This window comes from Pseudoliparis swirei, chromosome 22, assembly GCF_029220125.1.
Source record: "Pseudoliparis swirei isolate HS2019 ecotype Mariana Trench chromosome 22, NWPU_hadal_v1, whole genome shotgun sequence".
NCBI classification, from domain to species: domain Eukaryota; kingdom Metazoa; phylum Chordata; class Actinopteri; order Perciformes; family Liparidae; genus Pseudoliparis; species Pseudoliparis swirei.
Genome location: NC_079409.1, coordinates 15,767,551 through 15,784,622, shown reverse-complemented (window position 1 = coordinate 15,784,622; position 17,072 = coordinate 15,767,551). Strand labels below are relative to the sequence as shown.

At 40.0% G+C, this 17,072-nt stretch overlaps 2 protein-coding genes and 1 long non-coding RNA gene across 5 annotated transcripts; all 3 read left to right on the top strand.

Annotated features, from left to right (window-relative positions):
* The first annotated feature begins 1,079 nt into the window (after nt 1–1,079).
* On the top strand, nt 1,080–3,611 carry LOC130213528 (carcinoembryonic antigen-related cell adhesion molecule 20-like). Its single transcript, XM_056445249.1, has 5 exons — nt 1,080–1,181; nt 1,262–1,582; nt 2,081–2,359; nt 3,066–3,314; nt 3,458–3,611. Exons 1-5 carry the CDS (start codon nt 1,130–1,132, stop codon nt 3,529–3,531), a joined length of 975 nt encoding a protein of 324 aa, XP_056301224.1. The 5' UTR covers nt 1,080–1,129; the 3' UTR covers nt 3,532–3,611.
* A 3,540-nt stretch (nt 3,612–7,151) lies between these two features.
* Nucleotides 7,152–11,152, top strand: LOC130212956 (nectin-2-like). Of its 3 annotated transcripts, XM_056444292.1 has the most exons (8): nt 7,152–7,579; nt 7,667–7,859; nt 7,960–8,032; nt 8,284–8,622; nt 8,861–8,963; nt 9,718–9,752; nt 10,356–10,411; nt 10,557–11,152. In XM_056444292.1, the coding sequence occupies exons 3-8, from the start codon at nt 7,969–7,971 to the stop codon at nt 10,698–10,700; spliced, it is 741 nt and encodes a 246-aa protein (XP_056300267.1). In that variant the 5' UTR covers nt 7,152–7,579; nt 7,667–7,859; nt 7,960–7,968; the 3' UTR covers nt 10,701–11,152. The 3 variants fall into 3 exon arrangements, with proteins under 3 accessions (XP_056300267.1, XP_056300268.1, XP_056300266.1); XM_056444293.1 differs by having other exon boundaries at nt 7,152–7,859; nt 8,866–8,963; XM_056444291.1 differs by having other exon boundaries at nt 7,152–7,859.
* Nucleotides 11,153–13,869: 2,717 nt separating this feature from the next.
* Nucleotides 13,870–16,612, top strand: LOC130213126 (uncharacterized). Its single transcript, XR_008835451.1, has 3 exons — nt 13,870–13,939; nt 14,131–14,197; nt 16,386–16,612. It is a non-coding gene; the product is annotated as an uncharacterized LOC130213126 (long non-coding RNA).
* Nucleotides 16,613–17,072: the final 460 nt, after the last annotated feature.

The following is a 17,072-nucleotide window of genomic DNA, read 5'->3' as shown; positions in this document are numbered from 1 at the left end:
TCCTCCTCCTCCAGGAATGCTACGCCTCACTGCTGCTCCTGAAACACCATCCTGTATAGGACATCCAAAGCACTCACTGAAGAGCTCATAAAACTGTTGCGCAACAGGCCTCCATCACCACCATGACTGAGACTTCATGCGACGCAGTCACATGACTGTAGGTTCAGACATCGTCGTCTTTTTTAATTCAAGTAACTTTTCTGAATTTGGTTGAATTTTTAAAATCTTTCATTAACAAAAAACAGTGTGTCCACAAAGTGTACCGATGGTCCAAGTGTTGTTGTTTCATGCTTACTTGTTTATTGTTAGCAGATTAAGTTCCTTCATACTTTATTCAATTCAATTCAGTTTATTTTGTATAGCCCAATATCACAAATTTGCCTGAGAGGGCTTTACATTCTGTACACATACGACATCCCTGATCTGGGATGAGGTCCTGGGACAGGGATGTCTATGTGTACGGATTGTAAAGCCCTCTGAGGAACATTTGTAATTTGTGATAATGGGTTATACAAAATAAACTGAATTGAACTGAATTGTCCCGGGACCTCACATCGAATCAGGAAAAACTCCTGAGAAATAGAAAAAAAAACTTTCACAGGGAAAAAAGGGAAGAAACCTTCAGGAGAAGCTTCTGATTACATGTGGAATTACGCACTTGCTGACTCAGTGTTTTGTTGAGACAGGAAACCAGAACATGTACCAGCCCGTTGGAAAAGCAGGTAATAAACAGACCTGTTTATTACACATGATCCATTATTGTGTCAAAATTACAGTAAAAGGTGCAAACCTGATTACGGAAAGCTAGATTACCATGAAGACCACAGAGAGGTTTCTTTAATGAAACACTGCTGACCTGTATGTGTCTGGTTAATGGACATTTCTACATAAAACAATTCAGTCCATCAACCCGAGTCTGTAGGTAACTTCAGACTGAACTCATACCCACCGGCGTTTCGCTGTGTTTACACAGTGGCATCGTAAACAGTGTATGTGCTTTTCATTACTGAGTGTGGTGGGGGGGGGGGGGGGGCTGGAGTCGCTTTGAGACAATAAAAGATTCGGAGCACCTGTGACTCTATGTTTTAGGCTTTGAAGGGGACTGTGAGACACCGCTACACAAGTCTTCATGGACATCAAGATGCTCTGGATCGCTGCTGCTTTGGTGCTTGTTTTACCAGGTAAATTAAATCCAGATGTGTTGATGGTTCGTGCCATGAAAAAGAGTGTTTTCTTTACATTCTCAATTGTGTGTGATTAGGTGTGTGTGTAGGCGAGGGTATCTTACCCCTAGGGCCTCTGAGCGGAGCCGAGGCCGGCAAGGTGACGTTCGCCACGACCCTCCAACCTCCTGAGAGCCCGTTCCTTTCAATCAGCTGGAGCTTCAATGGGGCGAACATCATCACCTCCACCAGCACTATCATATCTGAGCCCGGGTACGCCAACAGGTTCTCACTCGACCGAGCCACCGGCACCCTGGAGCTCAGGAAGCTGGTGCTGGAGGACAGCGGGGAGTACGCCATCACCATCACACCAGACGCAGGGCGGCCGAAAAAGGGGACGGTCACACTCAAGGTGTATGGTGGGTTTGATGTTGTGTCGTTTAAAATATGTGTGAGAAATGTCGGCACTCGTTTTAGAGGAATTGTTTTGAAGTCTTCAAAAGGACGTTGATTGAGAAATCAGATTTTTATTACATATGTCTCTATACTACAATACCTGCAGTGGACACTGACATCTAATTAAATCCAACACAGCAATCCTGCAAAGAATATTACCTTTTCCAAGCATGAGGTTTTTTTAATTTAAAAAAATCATTTTAAACGGTAAGGCGTTAAAGTCCTTTAATGTAATCCAATGAATCCGTTGCAAGGATTCAATTAGAGGTTTATTTTAGTCAAATGCAATATAGCCTCTCTCAGCACTAGTGTGAAAAATATCAATTCGAAGAAAAAAATAATTAATTAAAGATAAATTTGAATAAGTCAAAGATAAGTGGAGCTGGACATAGACAGAGAGCAGACATGCATGCATCCACTCATCCATTTATTCATCGTCTTGACCCTCTATGTTCCACTAGCACCGATTACTGGAGCCGTCATCCGCAGCCCCGAAGAAGCCATCTTGATAGAAGACAAAAGCTCCACCAACCTCAGCTGTGAGGCCTCCGGCTCCATCAGCACCAGAGTGTGGATGAAGGACAACCAGCCGCTCCATCAGAGTGACAGAGTCACCTTCTCCGTGGGCAACAAGACGATGGCCCTGCAACCTGTGGACAGCTCCAACCACGGCACCCTCCAGTGTCGGGTCAGCAACCCATTCAGCACCATGACGGCGGAGCGTCACCTCACCGTCAACTGTGAGTAGGACTCTTCTCAAAAAGAGCCAAAAGTAAGTGCTCTTCATTCTTTGCAATTATTAATGTTATGCAAGACTTGTATGAACTTTCTAGCTCTAATAGAGTACAAGTCAAACAGTGATGAAATGTAACGTAGTGTATTTAAGTAAAAACAGACGAGTGATGTAAGTACAAGTTTGAGGTACTTCTCCATTTTCTTCCAATACGACGTTGTACTTCTACTCCAACCAATGTACGTTTTACTGCACGATAGTAATTATCTGGCAGCTTGAGATTCGTGATAGTTTTGATATGTTTTGTGTGAAAAAGCACAGCTAAAAACGATTAGTCGATTGACTGAGAAAGCATTTCCTGTATTCTTGAAATTTTTGAAATTTCCCCACTGTGGGACAAATAAAGGAATATCATATCATATCATATCATATTCACAGGCGCTCTTCATGATTTTCTGTATTTTTACAAATCAATCGAGAAACTAACAAACCGATTAATTCATACAAGATTGAAAGCCAGTAAATTGATGCATGAATAAAAAAAGTCCAATGCTAACAGAAAAAATATCCACTCTTTAAGTACTATTTCATGATTACTTACTTTTACTGATGCAACAAGGACTTTACTTGTAACGGGTTGTTTTGAGAGTGTGGTATGAGTACTGTTACTTATGTAAAGTGCCTTAATACTTACATTCCTCTTCTCTGTGCAGATGGACCACATAACATATCAATAACTGGACCGTCTGCAGCAGCACCCGGCGAGAGGGTCACACTGGAGTGCACAGCAGACTCCGTCCCACGAGCAAACTTCAGCTGGATGTTCAACGGCAATGACACACATGTAAACAACTCCATGTACATCATCGAGAGGTTCGAGGCAGAAAGCATAGGGAACTACGTCTGCACCGCCACAAACATGGTGACCATGCGGGAAAACTCCACGGTTCTAAATCTGAGAGGTGATATTTCTCCTTCTTGATAGGGTCAGGAAAGTGATGCATTCATTTATATGCATTTTTCCAAAATATTAAGGTTGTTTTGTCAGTGGTGTCTATATTTTAAAGCAAGCCGCGATAATTGTTATCTTTTTTATTTCATAAAGCTTCCTGCAGTGCTCCCAGCTGGTCTTTCTTTTTGCTGCTCATCAACACACTGATCCTGAGAGGTTTAAAGTGAGAGGAGGTGAGGTTGATCTAAAGAAATATGATATAGTCATCTTATTCATTTGTTCTTTCTCACTGTCATATTAATTTACGTTTTGTTTTTTATTTTTCTCAGTTTCTTCCTTCCCTGACACATTTTTCTCATGACTGAGCACCCTGATCAAAATCAATAAAAATGTACCGCACGTGAAATTTTTATTTGACTCGAGAGATTTTGATGATGCTTGTAATGAATTGGAAATTGGAAACTCAAATCGGAGAAAAAAAACAGACTTTGGGAGTACAGATAAACACCTGTGCCCTCATCTGGTTTTACAAATAATATCACCAGACAAATTTCTCCAAGTAACCCATAGTGCAGATATTACCACCAGTTTAAAACCAAATGCCAGAGCTTTATGGTGACAAAAAAAGTATTCCTTCACCTCAGATGTGAAATGCATTGAGCTATTTAAGAAGAAGCAGATTACCTTGCATTTTGAACATTCTAATTACAAAAAGTCACTACCTGTTTAGGAATTATGCAACATTTTACTTGACTGAGTCTCCCAAGAGATGTTTTGGGGTAACTGACCCTGTACACCTTTTACATTTCAACTGCAGCGCTACACATTATTTCCACTTTCGAGTCCTGAGAATGAAGCTGTGGGATGAAGTGCAACCCCAAGGTTCGATCCCCGCTCTCCCCATTAGTTGCAAGTCTAAGTGTCCATGAGCAAGGCACTGAACCCCCAGTTGCTCCCCGGGCGCATCACTGCAGCCCACTGCTCCTTAAGAACTAAGGATGGGTTAATTGCAGAGAATACATTCTGTTGCATGTGTACCTGTACTCTATGCAATGCCAATAGATTGAATCCAATCCAAAGTGTCACACTGAGCTGAAAACGTCTTAAGATCCTTTACTTAAATTCCCCCTTGAATATCAGTCCTGGTGAGATAATAATGTCTATTTGAGTGAAAACGATGGATTTGTGCTTTGAGTGTAGCAATCTAGAGCTTAATCGTTTCACACTGTGACATTGTTCTATATATTTTGTGGGTAAACAATAGAGAAAAACTATAGCAAAGTATTTTGTGATACAGCAATGATAGAAATATTGCAAAACTTTCACCAGTGGCTCAGTGACATTTATTTAAAAGGGAAATCTTTAAGATTCAAGGTAGTAATACTTCAATGATATAATACTCTACTGCACGTAAAAGGTCCTGCATCAAAATTACAGTAGTAAAGTAGTGTTGCTAAAATGTACTTTAAATATATTTAAAATAACCATGAGTGAGTAATAGATGTATCTCGGAGACGCAAAGCTGCTTTTTTCGGCAATTCTATCCATTAATTCTGTTCCAACACATTCACAATATTCAATGCACCGCGGTCTCTAATATGGAAACATAGTTTGCGTGCTCTGTATTTCAGGACGGTAACTCTGCAGCAGAGCTGTGCATGTTGCAGTTGTCGTTCCTGTCTTGGCCCTCAAGACCAGTAATTTACATGCAGGCAACAAGCCAAGTTCAACCAACTGAAACCAGCAACGCTTTGCATCCCCGACCCCAATTACTCTTCAACACCTGGAGCTAATTCATCCAGGGACTCTGATTGGTGGAGATGATTATACATCACTCTTCTGAGATGCAGCTCCGACAAGGAGGATTGACGCGAGGTCACTGTTGAGCAGCTGTTCAATTAATGCAGTGTTCTGCTTTCAGCTCATTTGCTTTCCTCACACTGTTATCGTCTCAAATAAAACTGTCAAGCAACGGCAAACACATTGAATGCATGTGTGGGAATCTTCACAAAGTATGCAGAATTAAAGAGGACATTAGACATTAATGAATATTATCAATCAGTCTTTTGAATTAAATTAGCCTGTAATCAGATTGCCAGTGCATAATGTCACTGCAAGGTCAAAGTTCTCAAAGAGAATGAAATAAGATGTTCGGTATTATTGATCATAGTGGGTTGTATGAACAAGTGGGGACTGTTTGATAGACAAATAAAAATGTCCTGTGTGTTAGGTGTATGTCAATATTTGTCATCACAATTCACCAATTGTGCCTTTTATAGCACCCCATAATATAAAATACTAGATTATTGACGTGATAATAGGAGGAATTATACTGCTAAAGCAGGAACATATTGCTTTACATTTGTTCTACAATGGTAGGATATTTTTTTTTTTTAAATGTGCACACTTGCAGAAATTATATTATATATATCATATTGCTAAATTCAATAAGTTACTTTTTAAATCAGTGAGCGATAATGTAAAGCTTCCATATTGATACAAATCAATAAAGCATAACCCATTCTTGCTTATGTGTATTCAAATAGTAAACTATTATTTTCTCAAGAAAAGAAATACAGTATATATTAGGGCTGTGAAACGATTAAAAATTTTAATCGGGTTAATCACAGGTTTCTGTGGATTAATCATGATTAATCACATATTACCGATATTCACGGTATATTTTGTGAGAACATAGAGATTTATGACAAAAGACGGATATATACATTTATACATTCTTCTGTACAATGGTGCTGCAACTCAGCAGTTATTTAGCAGTTTTCTTCCATATGGAACATTAATACATCTTCATCCTAAACAGAATGTTTAACCCTCCTGTTGCCTTTCGGGTCAATTTGACCCCATTCAATGTTTAATGTCGGTGTTCTTTGGGGTCAATTTGACCCAGCTGTTTTTCACTGTGTCAAACATATAAGAAATATCAACTTTTTTATTTATTTAAAGGGATATTTAGGTAGTCAACAAACAAACATACAGTACCTCACACTTAAACTTGGGAAGCAATATTAATTCTAATAATTTTCTGTAGGTTTTAATTGCTGGGGTCAAATTGACCCCGAGGGTAAAATATGTTAGTAAATGTAAAGGAGGGTTAAACTCTTCCACTCCACTGAGGATGCCGGCGTCCTTAAGACCCTCCCCTTCCCTTTAAACGGCTTGCTCACGCAGACCACGTCAATAAACATGGGCATGTTTGGTATCCCAGCATTCAACATATCCTCATCTTTGCAAAGAACATATACATTTTCTTTTATTTCGTAATAATTTTTCACAAGAGGAGCCCTAACACACAATGTCTAAAGTCGCGATCAATGCAGCAAGTCGGGTCTTGCAACATTTCGACGGAGAAAACGTACAGAATACACTTTCTAAGTAGATGTATTAGCGGAGGTATTAGCGGAAGTACTAGCGGAAGTTAGCAAAGAGCTAGCGGAATCAGAAAAGGTAAAAGTTTTACAAAAACTTTTTTTGGTGCGCTGTGTCTTCCTGACAGTAACGTGTTGAAGCCAGGACTGCGCTGTCTTTTTGCGGGCCATGAACACGGTGATTTGCTCCGTTTTGTTTGACTACATTTATAGAGTAACAGTTAGGGGGTGCTAGTGACTTTTCATGCGCGAAGACCGGCATCTGAACTCTGCGGCAACCGCGATCGACACACCCCTTAAAATTAAAACATTGGGTGTTTTTTTTTCGTCCGATGTGCGCACACGCCGGCATCCGGCGAGACGGGGGATCAGGTCGTGTTATTGCATTAAAACATTTAAAACATGAGTTTTTTTTTCGTCGACAGGCACACACGCCGGCATCCGGCGAGACGGGGATCGGAGTCGTGTTAACGCGACACGTAGAGACAGAATGACATGCTGCTGGTTCGAGACGACCAACAACAGACGGATTGGAAGCTCATTATGCGCATGCGTTAAATGCGTTAAAAAAAATAACAAAGTTAAACCTGTAATTTAATTAACTGAATTAACGCGTTATTTTTCACAGCACTAGTATATATATATATATATATACTGTATTTCTTTTCTTGATAAAAAATAAAAAATATCATCTTTGACCACATGGGGTCGCTGTTCTACTGGTAGATGCTTTAAAGGCGACAGAGAGGAATCAAGGCTAAATAATGCTGACTGCTCACTTTTAAATCACAGCCTTGATCATATGAAAGTTGTGTGTTTGACTTCTGGTATAAAAAAAAGTGCAGAGATATAGAAAAAAGTAATGGTGATATCCTCCTCCCTTTCTTTGGTGAGTTATTTTAATAACTAATTATTGGACAGATGTTGATGCCTCTGGGTGTTCCATTATCTAACTTGAGGCCTGATTAATCTCCAGGGAGTCGACATAATACTGAACACACCTCACAGACCTTATTATTGAGGCTGTGGTTTTGCAGCACTGTTGTGATCACAGTCTGTGACGCCGGGTTGAGTCCATGTTCCTCTTTGCTCAAGCTTTTTATTCAAACATTGTGACACGCTTTACTTCCACTAAAGCACCAACTTGACGGATCTGCCTCTTCACAACTGTAAGTTTACATCATGTTGATTTGACTTAAAAGCTGTTTAAAAATAACACTATTGTCTTGAATTGTAATGTGTTTCTGTTTTTTTGTCCACCACCTGTAGTTATGAACAATGAAAACTTGTCGCACATCACCTCTCACTATTCTGCAGGTGATTTTCATGACATTACTCACAGGTAAGACAAACATAAGCCATTATGACATATAATAAGATATTATTGGTTTAAATCATAAAATATTTCTGTTTAAGATAGTTCTATAAATAGTATAGTGTCTTTAAATACCTCACTTTTTAGAAGGCTGTGTTACAAAACTAACAACCATGTAACTCTGTGCATGTCTAAAATAAGGAAATTACAAATATTGAGTTTTTGTTTCATTGATGAATCAAATCTCCAGCTTCCATATCTCCTCATTTCTTTGACAGTTCTTGAAGCACAAGCCGACAACGTCTGGCCTGTAGTGACGGGATACGTCGGGCACGATGTCACCTTGCCATGCCAATTCATCCCGGGGCCAAAGGTCAACATTACTCAGGTTCAGTGGGAGCTCGAACCACCAGATGGAATTAAAATCAAAGTTCTTGTTTTTAGCAGTACATTTGGAGTTAATATTTCAGAACCGTTTCTAAAACGGACAGTGGAGCTTGAAGAACAATCTTTGGTCATTCGAAATGTGGAAATGGGAGATGCGGGGTCTTACACCTGCAGCGTTGCAGCTTTCCCCAGTGGTTCACATCAAGGAACCACCAACCTGCTTGTTAAAGGTGAGTGAGACATATTCACATGAAGATATGAGCATGACTCCAAGCTATGATACTAAATGTGAGTACAATATTTGGTTTTATATTTTTGAATCCTTCTGTCCTTAACTTGTCAGTCCCTCTTAGTGAATAGCTTGTTTGTCTCTCAGCAATATCGTTGATGATACATGAGTGGGGGTTTACATGAACCCCATTAATTGAAGACACACAGGGATAATCAAGCTCTTCTTTCTTCTATCAGAACAGATGCCGTTATCGTCAGGGTTGGTGTCTGCTATCGTGATTGTTGTCATTGTGCTGTTAGTGATCGTGGCGGCCATTGTTTACATGATCTTCATCAGAAGGTGAGTGTGTGTGTGTGTGTGTGTGTGTGTGTGTGTGTGTGTATATTTTGTATAGGAATATGGAAGCTGTAGAAAAGAAACCTTTACTCATAACCAAGACCAATCATATCATCATTAGACATCCTTTCAATGCATTTATTACAATAACTACATCTTTCAAGTTGACGGTAATATTTAACAATGTGAGGAAGTTCTTTATTTTGGAAGACAATAAAAATTCTTGGAAAAAAACGATGTAAGGTGGTGGGTCCAATGAGCCGTCATGTAAAGGATAACTATGCATTGTGTTTTTTGTAGTTATTGTAAGGCAGACATTTTCTATTTATTTGATTATTTTTCCAATATTTGAATATTTGATTTTCTGATTTATTTACCGACATTTGTAGTCATTGTCACAATTCTAATATAGATTTAGGGATTTTTTTAGTCACAACCCTTACTTTTCAAACATATCTTCAAGATACAGGTTCTCGTGTTTAAAATATTTGTTTATGAGAGATTCAGTATAAATGAAGACGATTTTCATTTTCTATTCAGTTATATATGCATATATTTAAGGACTACAGAAGCACTGAGCGCAAGTGAGAAAAACAAAAAAACTCCCCACCTCCATCACTGAAAAGGAACATTGAAAGATTATCCCGGCAACTCCCCTCACCCCAACCCCCCTCCCCCAGAGAGTCACTTCAGATCTCAAGTTAAATCAGTTCAACCTCATGCAGCTAACCAAAGGACTTTTGATTCCTTTCCTCAGATGTGATCCTTCAGGCAGGCAACGTGTCGACATTGGTGAGAACATGATCACTCTCCACTACCGTTCAAAAGTTTGGGGTCACTTAGAAATGTCTTTATTTTTCAAAGAAAAGCACTGTTTTTTCAATAAAGATAACATTAAATTAATCAGAAATACACTCTCTACATTATTAATGTGGTAAATGACTATTCTAGGTGGAAACGTCTGGTTTCTAATGAAATATCTCCATAGGTGTATAGAGGCCCATTTCCATCAACTATCACTCCAGTGTTCTAATGGTACATTGTGTTTGCTAATCGCCTTAGAAGACTAATGTCTGATTAGAAAACCCGTGCAATTATGTTAGCACAGCTGAAAACAGTTATGCTGGTGATATAAGCTATACAACTGGCCTTCCTTTGAGCTTGAAGTTTGTAGAACAAAATTAATACTTCAAATATTAATCATTATTTCTAACCTTGTCAATGTCTTGACTATATGTTCTATGAAATGTTCAATTCATTTGATAAATAAAAGTGAGTTTTCATGGAAGACACGAAATTGTCTGGGTGACCCCAAACTTTTGAACGGTAGTGTATATATATATATATATCTTCTGTGTGTTTCAGTTCCCTAGACTTAACTTCACTGTCCTTCAGACACAGGTGGTGCAGCGATGTTTGTGGCCAGGCCTTCTGTTATTGTACGAGACGAGGTGAGTGGCTTTGAAACCACATTCGTGAATTTAAGTTAGATACATTTCTGTCAAATGTAATGTATTCATGCTACTGTTACGTAACATAATGATACAACTGAGCAGCGCTCAACCTAAACAAGCTCTTTCTCACAATTATTCATAGGACGTGGTCTATTCTGGCATCAAGCACAAACCATCAAGAGATCCTGCCGTTTCCTCCAATGAGAAACACACAGCCGATGATGTCATGTACTCCGAGGTCTTCATTTTCCATCAGCAGCCACCTTTAGATGAAATGTACGTCTAAGTGAAGACGAAGTTCTCCTCACTTGCAGAGACCCTCCAGACCCTCCGTTCATGCTCCTGCATATTGTGTTTAAACTGCGGCCTCACAACAGGTGAGACAGTGAAGAAGGAAACGTTGTGTTTTTCCACTAAGTCTGCAGCGCTTTCATGAGCTGTGGTATTTTTTTTAAACAAGAGTCTACTCTACTATTCGTTCCGTGAGGCTCTACTTTGAGCTGAATGGTCACGTCGGCTTGCTAATATGCTTACGACATATACAACGACAATGCTAGCATGCGGATGTTTAGCAGGTTTACCGTCTTCATCGCATTGGTTTAACAATTTAGCCTCCAACCGGCACTAAACACAAAAGTACTGCTGAGGATTATTGGGAACATAGAAATTTTGACCAGATGATTCTACTGAATGGAGAAAAAATTTAATTAAATAAACTAACTGTTATATAAATATGAAGTCAAAGTTATTCCAATACATCCTCTGGGTATCATGAATGCACAGCATTCCATCCTGAAATCATTGAGATATTCCCATAAATTTAATTAAATGTAAACAAAATGAATAGTCAGCCAGATACATCGTGTGGTCACAAATTATGGATATTTTTATCCAACTTTCTACCAATCCATATGTGAGAATGTCTCTTCGAGGGATCTAGAATATCTTTTTTTAAATGTCATGGCAACCCATCGAATAGTTGTCGAGATGAGTTGACCTTTTAGCTTCATAAGGAAAAGTCAAGAGTTTAAAGTCAGCAGGATGTATCCTCTTAGGAACATGGCTGTCCGTTTAAAATCTCATCACAATCCATAAATGGTACTACAGACACTTCAGTGTGGAGCAAAGTGCTGCAGCTACCATGACTAAAAACAGGCCTACATAACAACGAATGGACATGTTTGGTGGCTAACAGCACAAACTACAGCAGGTGCCGGCCAGGACGGCAATATCAGCTGTAACTGACGTTTTAAGAGCAGTGCAGAGCGTTAGTAGCCGGTGGGACGCGCTCATATGCACCAACATGCACTCAAAGCATCTAGGCTGGACCGACTATGTCAACAAAGTAAAAGAGAAGCTCGGATTACAACACTCAGAGAGAGAGCACCTCTATTCTCTGCTCCGGCCTACATTGCTCCACTATATCTTTACTATAATAGTTGTTTGCTGCTATATTAATGCTCTGAATGTCGTATATTGCAGGTGTGGATAGTGGAAACTGGCACACCTCCAATACATCCTTAATGTGAACAACTTCTTTTAAAAGCTATGAGGAAAAACACTTCACCATGCCAACAAGGCCGAGTGATCACAATAGATCTCATTAGACATAGTTCCTATCCCCCCAATGATTCATAAAAAAGGGAAGACAAAAAAGGAAGTTAAAAAAGTACAAATGACAAACTCAATAGAGAATAGAGAACATAACAATGCAACACCAGTGTAGCGTGAGCGGAAGGTGCTTAGGGACTTCAAAAGGTTGCTAAATTTCTGCAGTCGTATGAATTTCCTAACTTTAAGTCTGTTAAACATTGTTCAATGTCAGAGTCCTGTTTGCAGAAGTTACAGTGTGAGCGTGACTTAAATTAAAAAAAAGGTGTCAAAATGTTTATACAACTGCTGTAATGATGCAAAAATCCCCGAACTTTACAAACACTTTCTGTTACCAGCCTGTTTTAAGCAGCATTTCATAACAGTGGTGTTTTCTCACTTTGCGTTTTTTTCTTTTTTTCTGTTTTGTTAAAAATCAATATTTCGAACTTCGAGGAAAATCAGTGCAATGAGATAGGAGTCACATTAATGTGTCAAATCATGCAGACAAACAGTGCAGTTCTACAAATTGTCTCTTTTTTAAAACAGGCTCAATAAAAGTGTAAATGTTTACACTTTTGACTTGTACAGTTCTCTCATGGCACGGAATGGATATAGATCAGTCAAACCAGTTTGAGACGAGTGCTTTATCAAAATCAATTCCACTGCAGTCATCATGAATGGGCCACACATTTTTTGGCTGATTTGTCATTTCTCTGTGGTCTCTTTGCATTCACTTAATCTAATTGAATTTCCAACAAGAAATCTTAACAGCCACTTCTTACAGAGCCTCTGGGCCCGTGCCCGGTAGGCCAGTTCAGTAAATCCATCCATGATACTAATAAGCCATCAAGTCATAAGTTATCCTCTGACTCTAGTGGGGGGGGGGGGGGGGGGGGGGGAGCACCAGGTCTGGTCAAGTTACATTCTGATACAGACAACATTAATTGTTGTGTGTTGTCATGTAAAAGTCTGTTATTGTCTCGGTGGGTCAGTTGTTAATCAGATGAAATGGTGATGAACGTCTCCTTGATGATAATAACTTGACGTAAATGGTTTGAGTCTTGAGTAAAAGAAATCGAATTAGATTTTATGATCAAACACTTTATGGCAAAAGGTGTTTAAAAAATCCTTCCTGTGGTAAATGTATGTGAAGCGCAGCAGCTGTGAGAGTTGTGAAGAGGTGATTAGTTTGCTCACTCGCTAAATCAGTTTTGATAAGCTCTAAAACTGTCACGGTAGAGGAAGTATTACCGTTGTTGCTGTCGTTATAAACCGAACCAGGACTTGCGTTCGCACCCTTGTGAAATTAAAAAGATAAAAAAGAAAGAAATGTGTTGCCTCTTGGAGACCTGAACGTTTTATAAAACCTACAGTGAAAGCTTATTGTTGCTGTTGATTTACATTGCAGGTTTTAAAAACACGTACACAGTCGTGCCTTCGCATTATTCCTGAACTTATTGTGTGCACAAGTCTGAATCCTAAGATGTGACAGGGAAGTATCTCTCGGCCATAATTGAGCATTAAGGAAACACCACCCTGATAAAGACAAGGTGGCAGAAACAGTTTGGGGAATAAAACATTTACATGAAACAGAGTTGTGCATCAGTGCATTCTCAAGATGAACTATTAGGAAAACCATATTTTTAATGTCACTGTATTCATCATTTACAAGTAGATTTTCAAATACATTGCCTGGAGTGATCATTCACTTTTTATTCAACAACACAGGAGTACTTCTGTGCACATCATCATCATCATTATCATGTGGACACATGAGGTCACTCATGCTACTGACGTTTAGTCATGGCGACAGAGAGAAACAAACCACAGGAAGTCATGACGACTATGAATTTCAGTTTGTTATTTTGTCGACCTGAAGATGTGACGATTTGCAGCGCATCACCTCTGTGGCTCATTTCATCATGAGCCCAGGTAAGACCACAGGTTTAAAATAAGTAAAAGTGCAGGGCAGGTATTGGGAGCAAAATGTGAAAACTATATATTAGTACACGTTTATATTTCAGGATGTCCGGGTCTCACTGTTCATAAGAGTGTGGAAATTGTGTACCTTTACTCTGACCTCCTGCTTATAGTGTGTGTGTGTAATTGTACTTCTATCCCAGTGGGGACTTTCATCTGAGTGCACACAGACCCGTGGGGACTCGCGTCACCGCGGGGACCAACAATGAGGTACCCACCGTTAGAGCCATCCAAAGAGCTTCAAAACAGTGTCTAGACACGTCCCATGCTTTTTTTAGAAAGGCTTTTTTCAAAGCAGTGTGTGTGTGTGTGTGTTTTTTATTTTGTTTTTATGCACCGCACAAGGTTGCAACATTATTGATCAATTCAAGCAACGACACCTGTCTGCTCTCATATTCCCGCACATTTTGCTCTCTGTCTTGCGAGAACCAATCTTTATTTACTCATACACCATATCCACAGGTGCACATTGGGTGTGGGACACAATCGATATAGCTTTGCCCGTGTGAGTCCTTATAACAACTGATCAAGATGACCAAAAGCCTTGCAATTGATTTTGGAAGAGAGAGAAGCTTTTGATGACATCCGGACCCTCAAGCCGCCCCTACGGACACAGACCTACAGCCCAAACAGAAGGGTATAATATAAAACCTGACGGGGCGCTTCTAGTTTACGGCACAGCTGTTGTAGTCTTTGCGTAGTTATTTCGTGGATGAGGAAATGCTCAGACCAATTGCATGTGCAGTAAGCCCTCCCATGTGAAACCACTTAGCCAATCAAATCTGTGCATTATAGGCGGTAAACATTGTGACTCCACAATGCCGACAGATGAGAGGTTTAGAGGCAAGTTACATATGAAAAGACGGTAGAAAGTAAAAGAAATATAGCGATACATTTAGAACACGAAGGTATGGAAAGAGAGGACTGCGCCGGAGAAAGTTGAGAAAAAGATGAGTGAGACCAAGAAAAGGAAAGAAATGTAAGGAAAGATTGGTGCAAGTGGACAATGAAATGGACAGATTCATTTCTGTTCATACTTCCCACTGGGAGCACTAAACCAGTGTGTCTTATGCTCATAAACTGTGGCACTCATTAAAAGTGCCAATGTGAAACACCATTATGAGACAAAACATAAAGGTTTTGAACAAACACACCCACTCAAATCTAAAGTTAGATCACAGGAAAAAAAAGTGTTCTCAGAGCTCAACATGACCAGTCCACCAGGATCCTGAGCGACACTAACTAGCCCACTGCCCAACAACGGCTCCTAAGTGTTCCCTAATAATTGCTTGGACTTTGGGTCAACACAAAAAGCCATTTACTGATGGGGGGCTTGTCAAATAATGCAAGAGTGCAGTTGCTGAAACAACTTGACAGAAAACCAAAACAAGAGCTTTGTAATAAAACAAAGCAAATACCCATGTCAGCATCATCTGCCACAAAGAAGTGGAATATCAACTCAGGACGTGCTAACCCAGCTACATGAAGCCATGCAAAAGGCACCATGTGTAGCTGTGGATGAGTCCACTGACATCTGTGACAATGCTCAGCTGTTAGTGTACTTAGATTTTTCAACAAAGAGGTTTTTCAACAAAATTCTGTGAAGTGAAATGAGCAATTTTCTCAGGGCATCCTCTTCCACCCAGCATCGCATGCTGAGAGAATTCCTCAGAGACGTTGATGCCAATGCTGATGATCTTTTGCTGCTCAACAATGTGAGACGGCTCAGCAAAGGCAGGTTTTAGTGTGAGTAGCATCTTTTTTGGCAGAGCTAAGAAATCTCAAGGCAACATAGTTTTCTCTCTTTTTAGAAAATGAGAAACAGATGGATGATGTGGCCTTATTGGTTGATATCACTTCACATCTGAATGAACTGAATTTGAGACTACAGGGCAAGGACAATTCAATTTGTGAACTGATAACAGCTGTCCGCTCCTTTCAGAAAAACCTTGAGTTGTTCAAGGAAGACCTGCAGGGAGACTTTGCACACTTCCCAGCAGTGCAGGAACAGGTTCAGAAAGAGAGAGAGAGAGAGAGAGAGAGAGAGGTGTGTCTTCTTTTGTTCACTTTATTGATAAGCTGATTGTAAACTTCAGCAACCATTTTGTTAGCTTCAGCTTTGGACAGCAGCTCACCATGTTCATTCAGAACCCATTAATCATCACTGATATAACGGGGGTTCTCAAAGGAAGTCACACTGCACTTTTAAGGGGTACATGATGGGCCTTCCCAGTTGCAATTGGTTGATCTCCAAGCAGATGTGACCCTAAAAGAGCAGTTTCTAAGAACTGACTTCCACTTCTTGACCATGTTTAGCGCAGTTCTGTAAGCCAATCACAGCATTGTTGGCAAAACGTTAAAATGTTTTCTCCTCTACTGCTGTCATTTGTCATTTCAGCTCGAACCGATGTGACCCTCCTCCACCCCGGTCTCCTCCAATCGGCGTTATGACAACTCTTCTTCTGCACCACCACCAGTGTCTGGACTCCATGGGGGGATTCTGCCTTCCCAGATATCATTGTCTCTACCCCTGGCTTCTCCTAATTCAGGATGGAGTCCAATCGCCAAAAAGACTTTGCACTATTTCAATATGCAATTGTAAATAAATTATTGTTAAACTCTAAATACCCATCTCTCCTGATTGAAATGAAATGTAATGTACAAAGGGAAGCCTGATGGAGGAGCACTCAGAAGAGAATCAAGGAATAAGAGTTGCCCTGGACATGACTCAGGGACTCAGTGGACACAACATCACATGCAACAATCGTTTACCTTGCTGGGACACGAGCTCCTAAAGAGGAAGCTGATCATGATGTGAACGATAAGGAGAAACCAGTCTGAGCTCCCACCTCAACAGCTGAGATCACCGAAAAGGCCAAACGTTACACTATGTGGGCTCATTCCTCGGTGCTGGGTGGGGGAAACCCAGGGATAGTAACAGGACTGGTTACAGTTCCACTAATGTTTTAGCTGTTTGAGGCAGAGAACATTGTTACTATATATTCACACAGTACAATAGCTTAATCGATCAATCGTCTTAATTTTTCACTTCAGGTTCAGCTGTAGTCAGTGGGGAGAGTGGTCG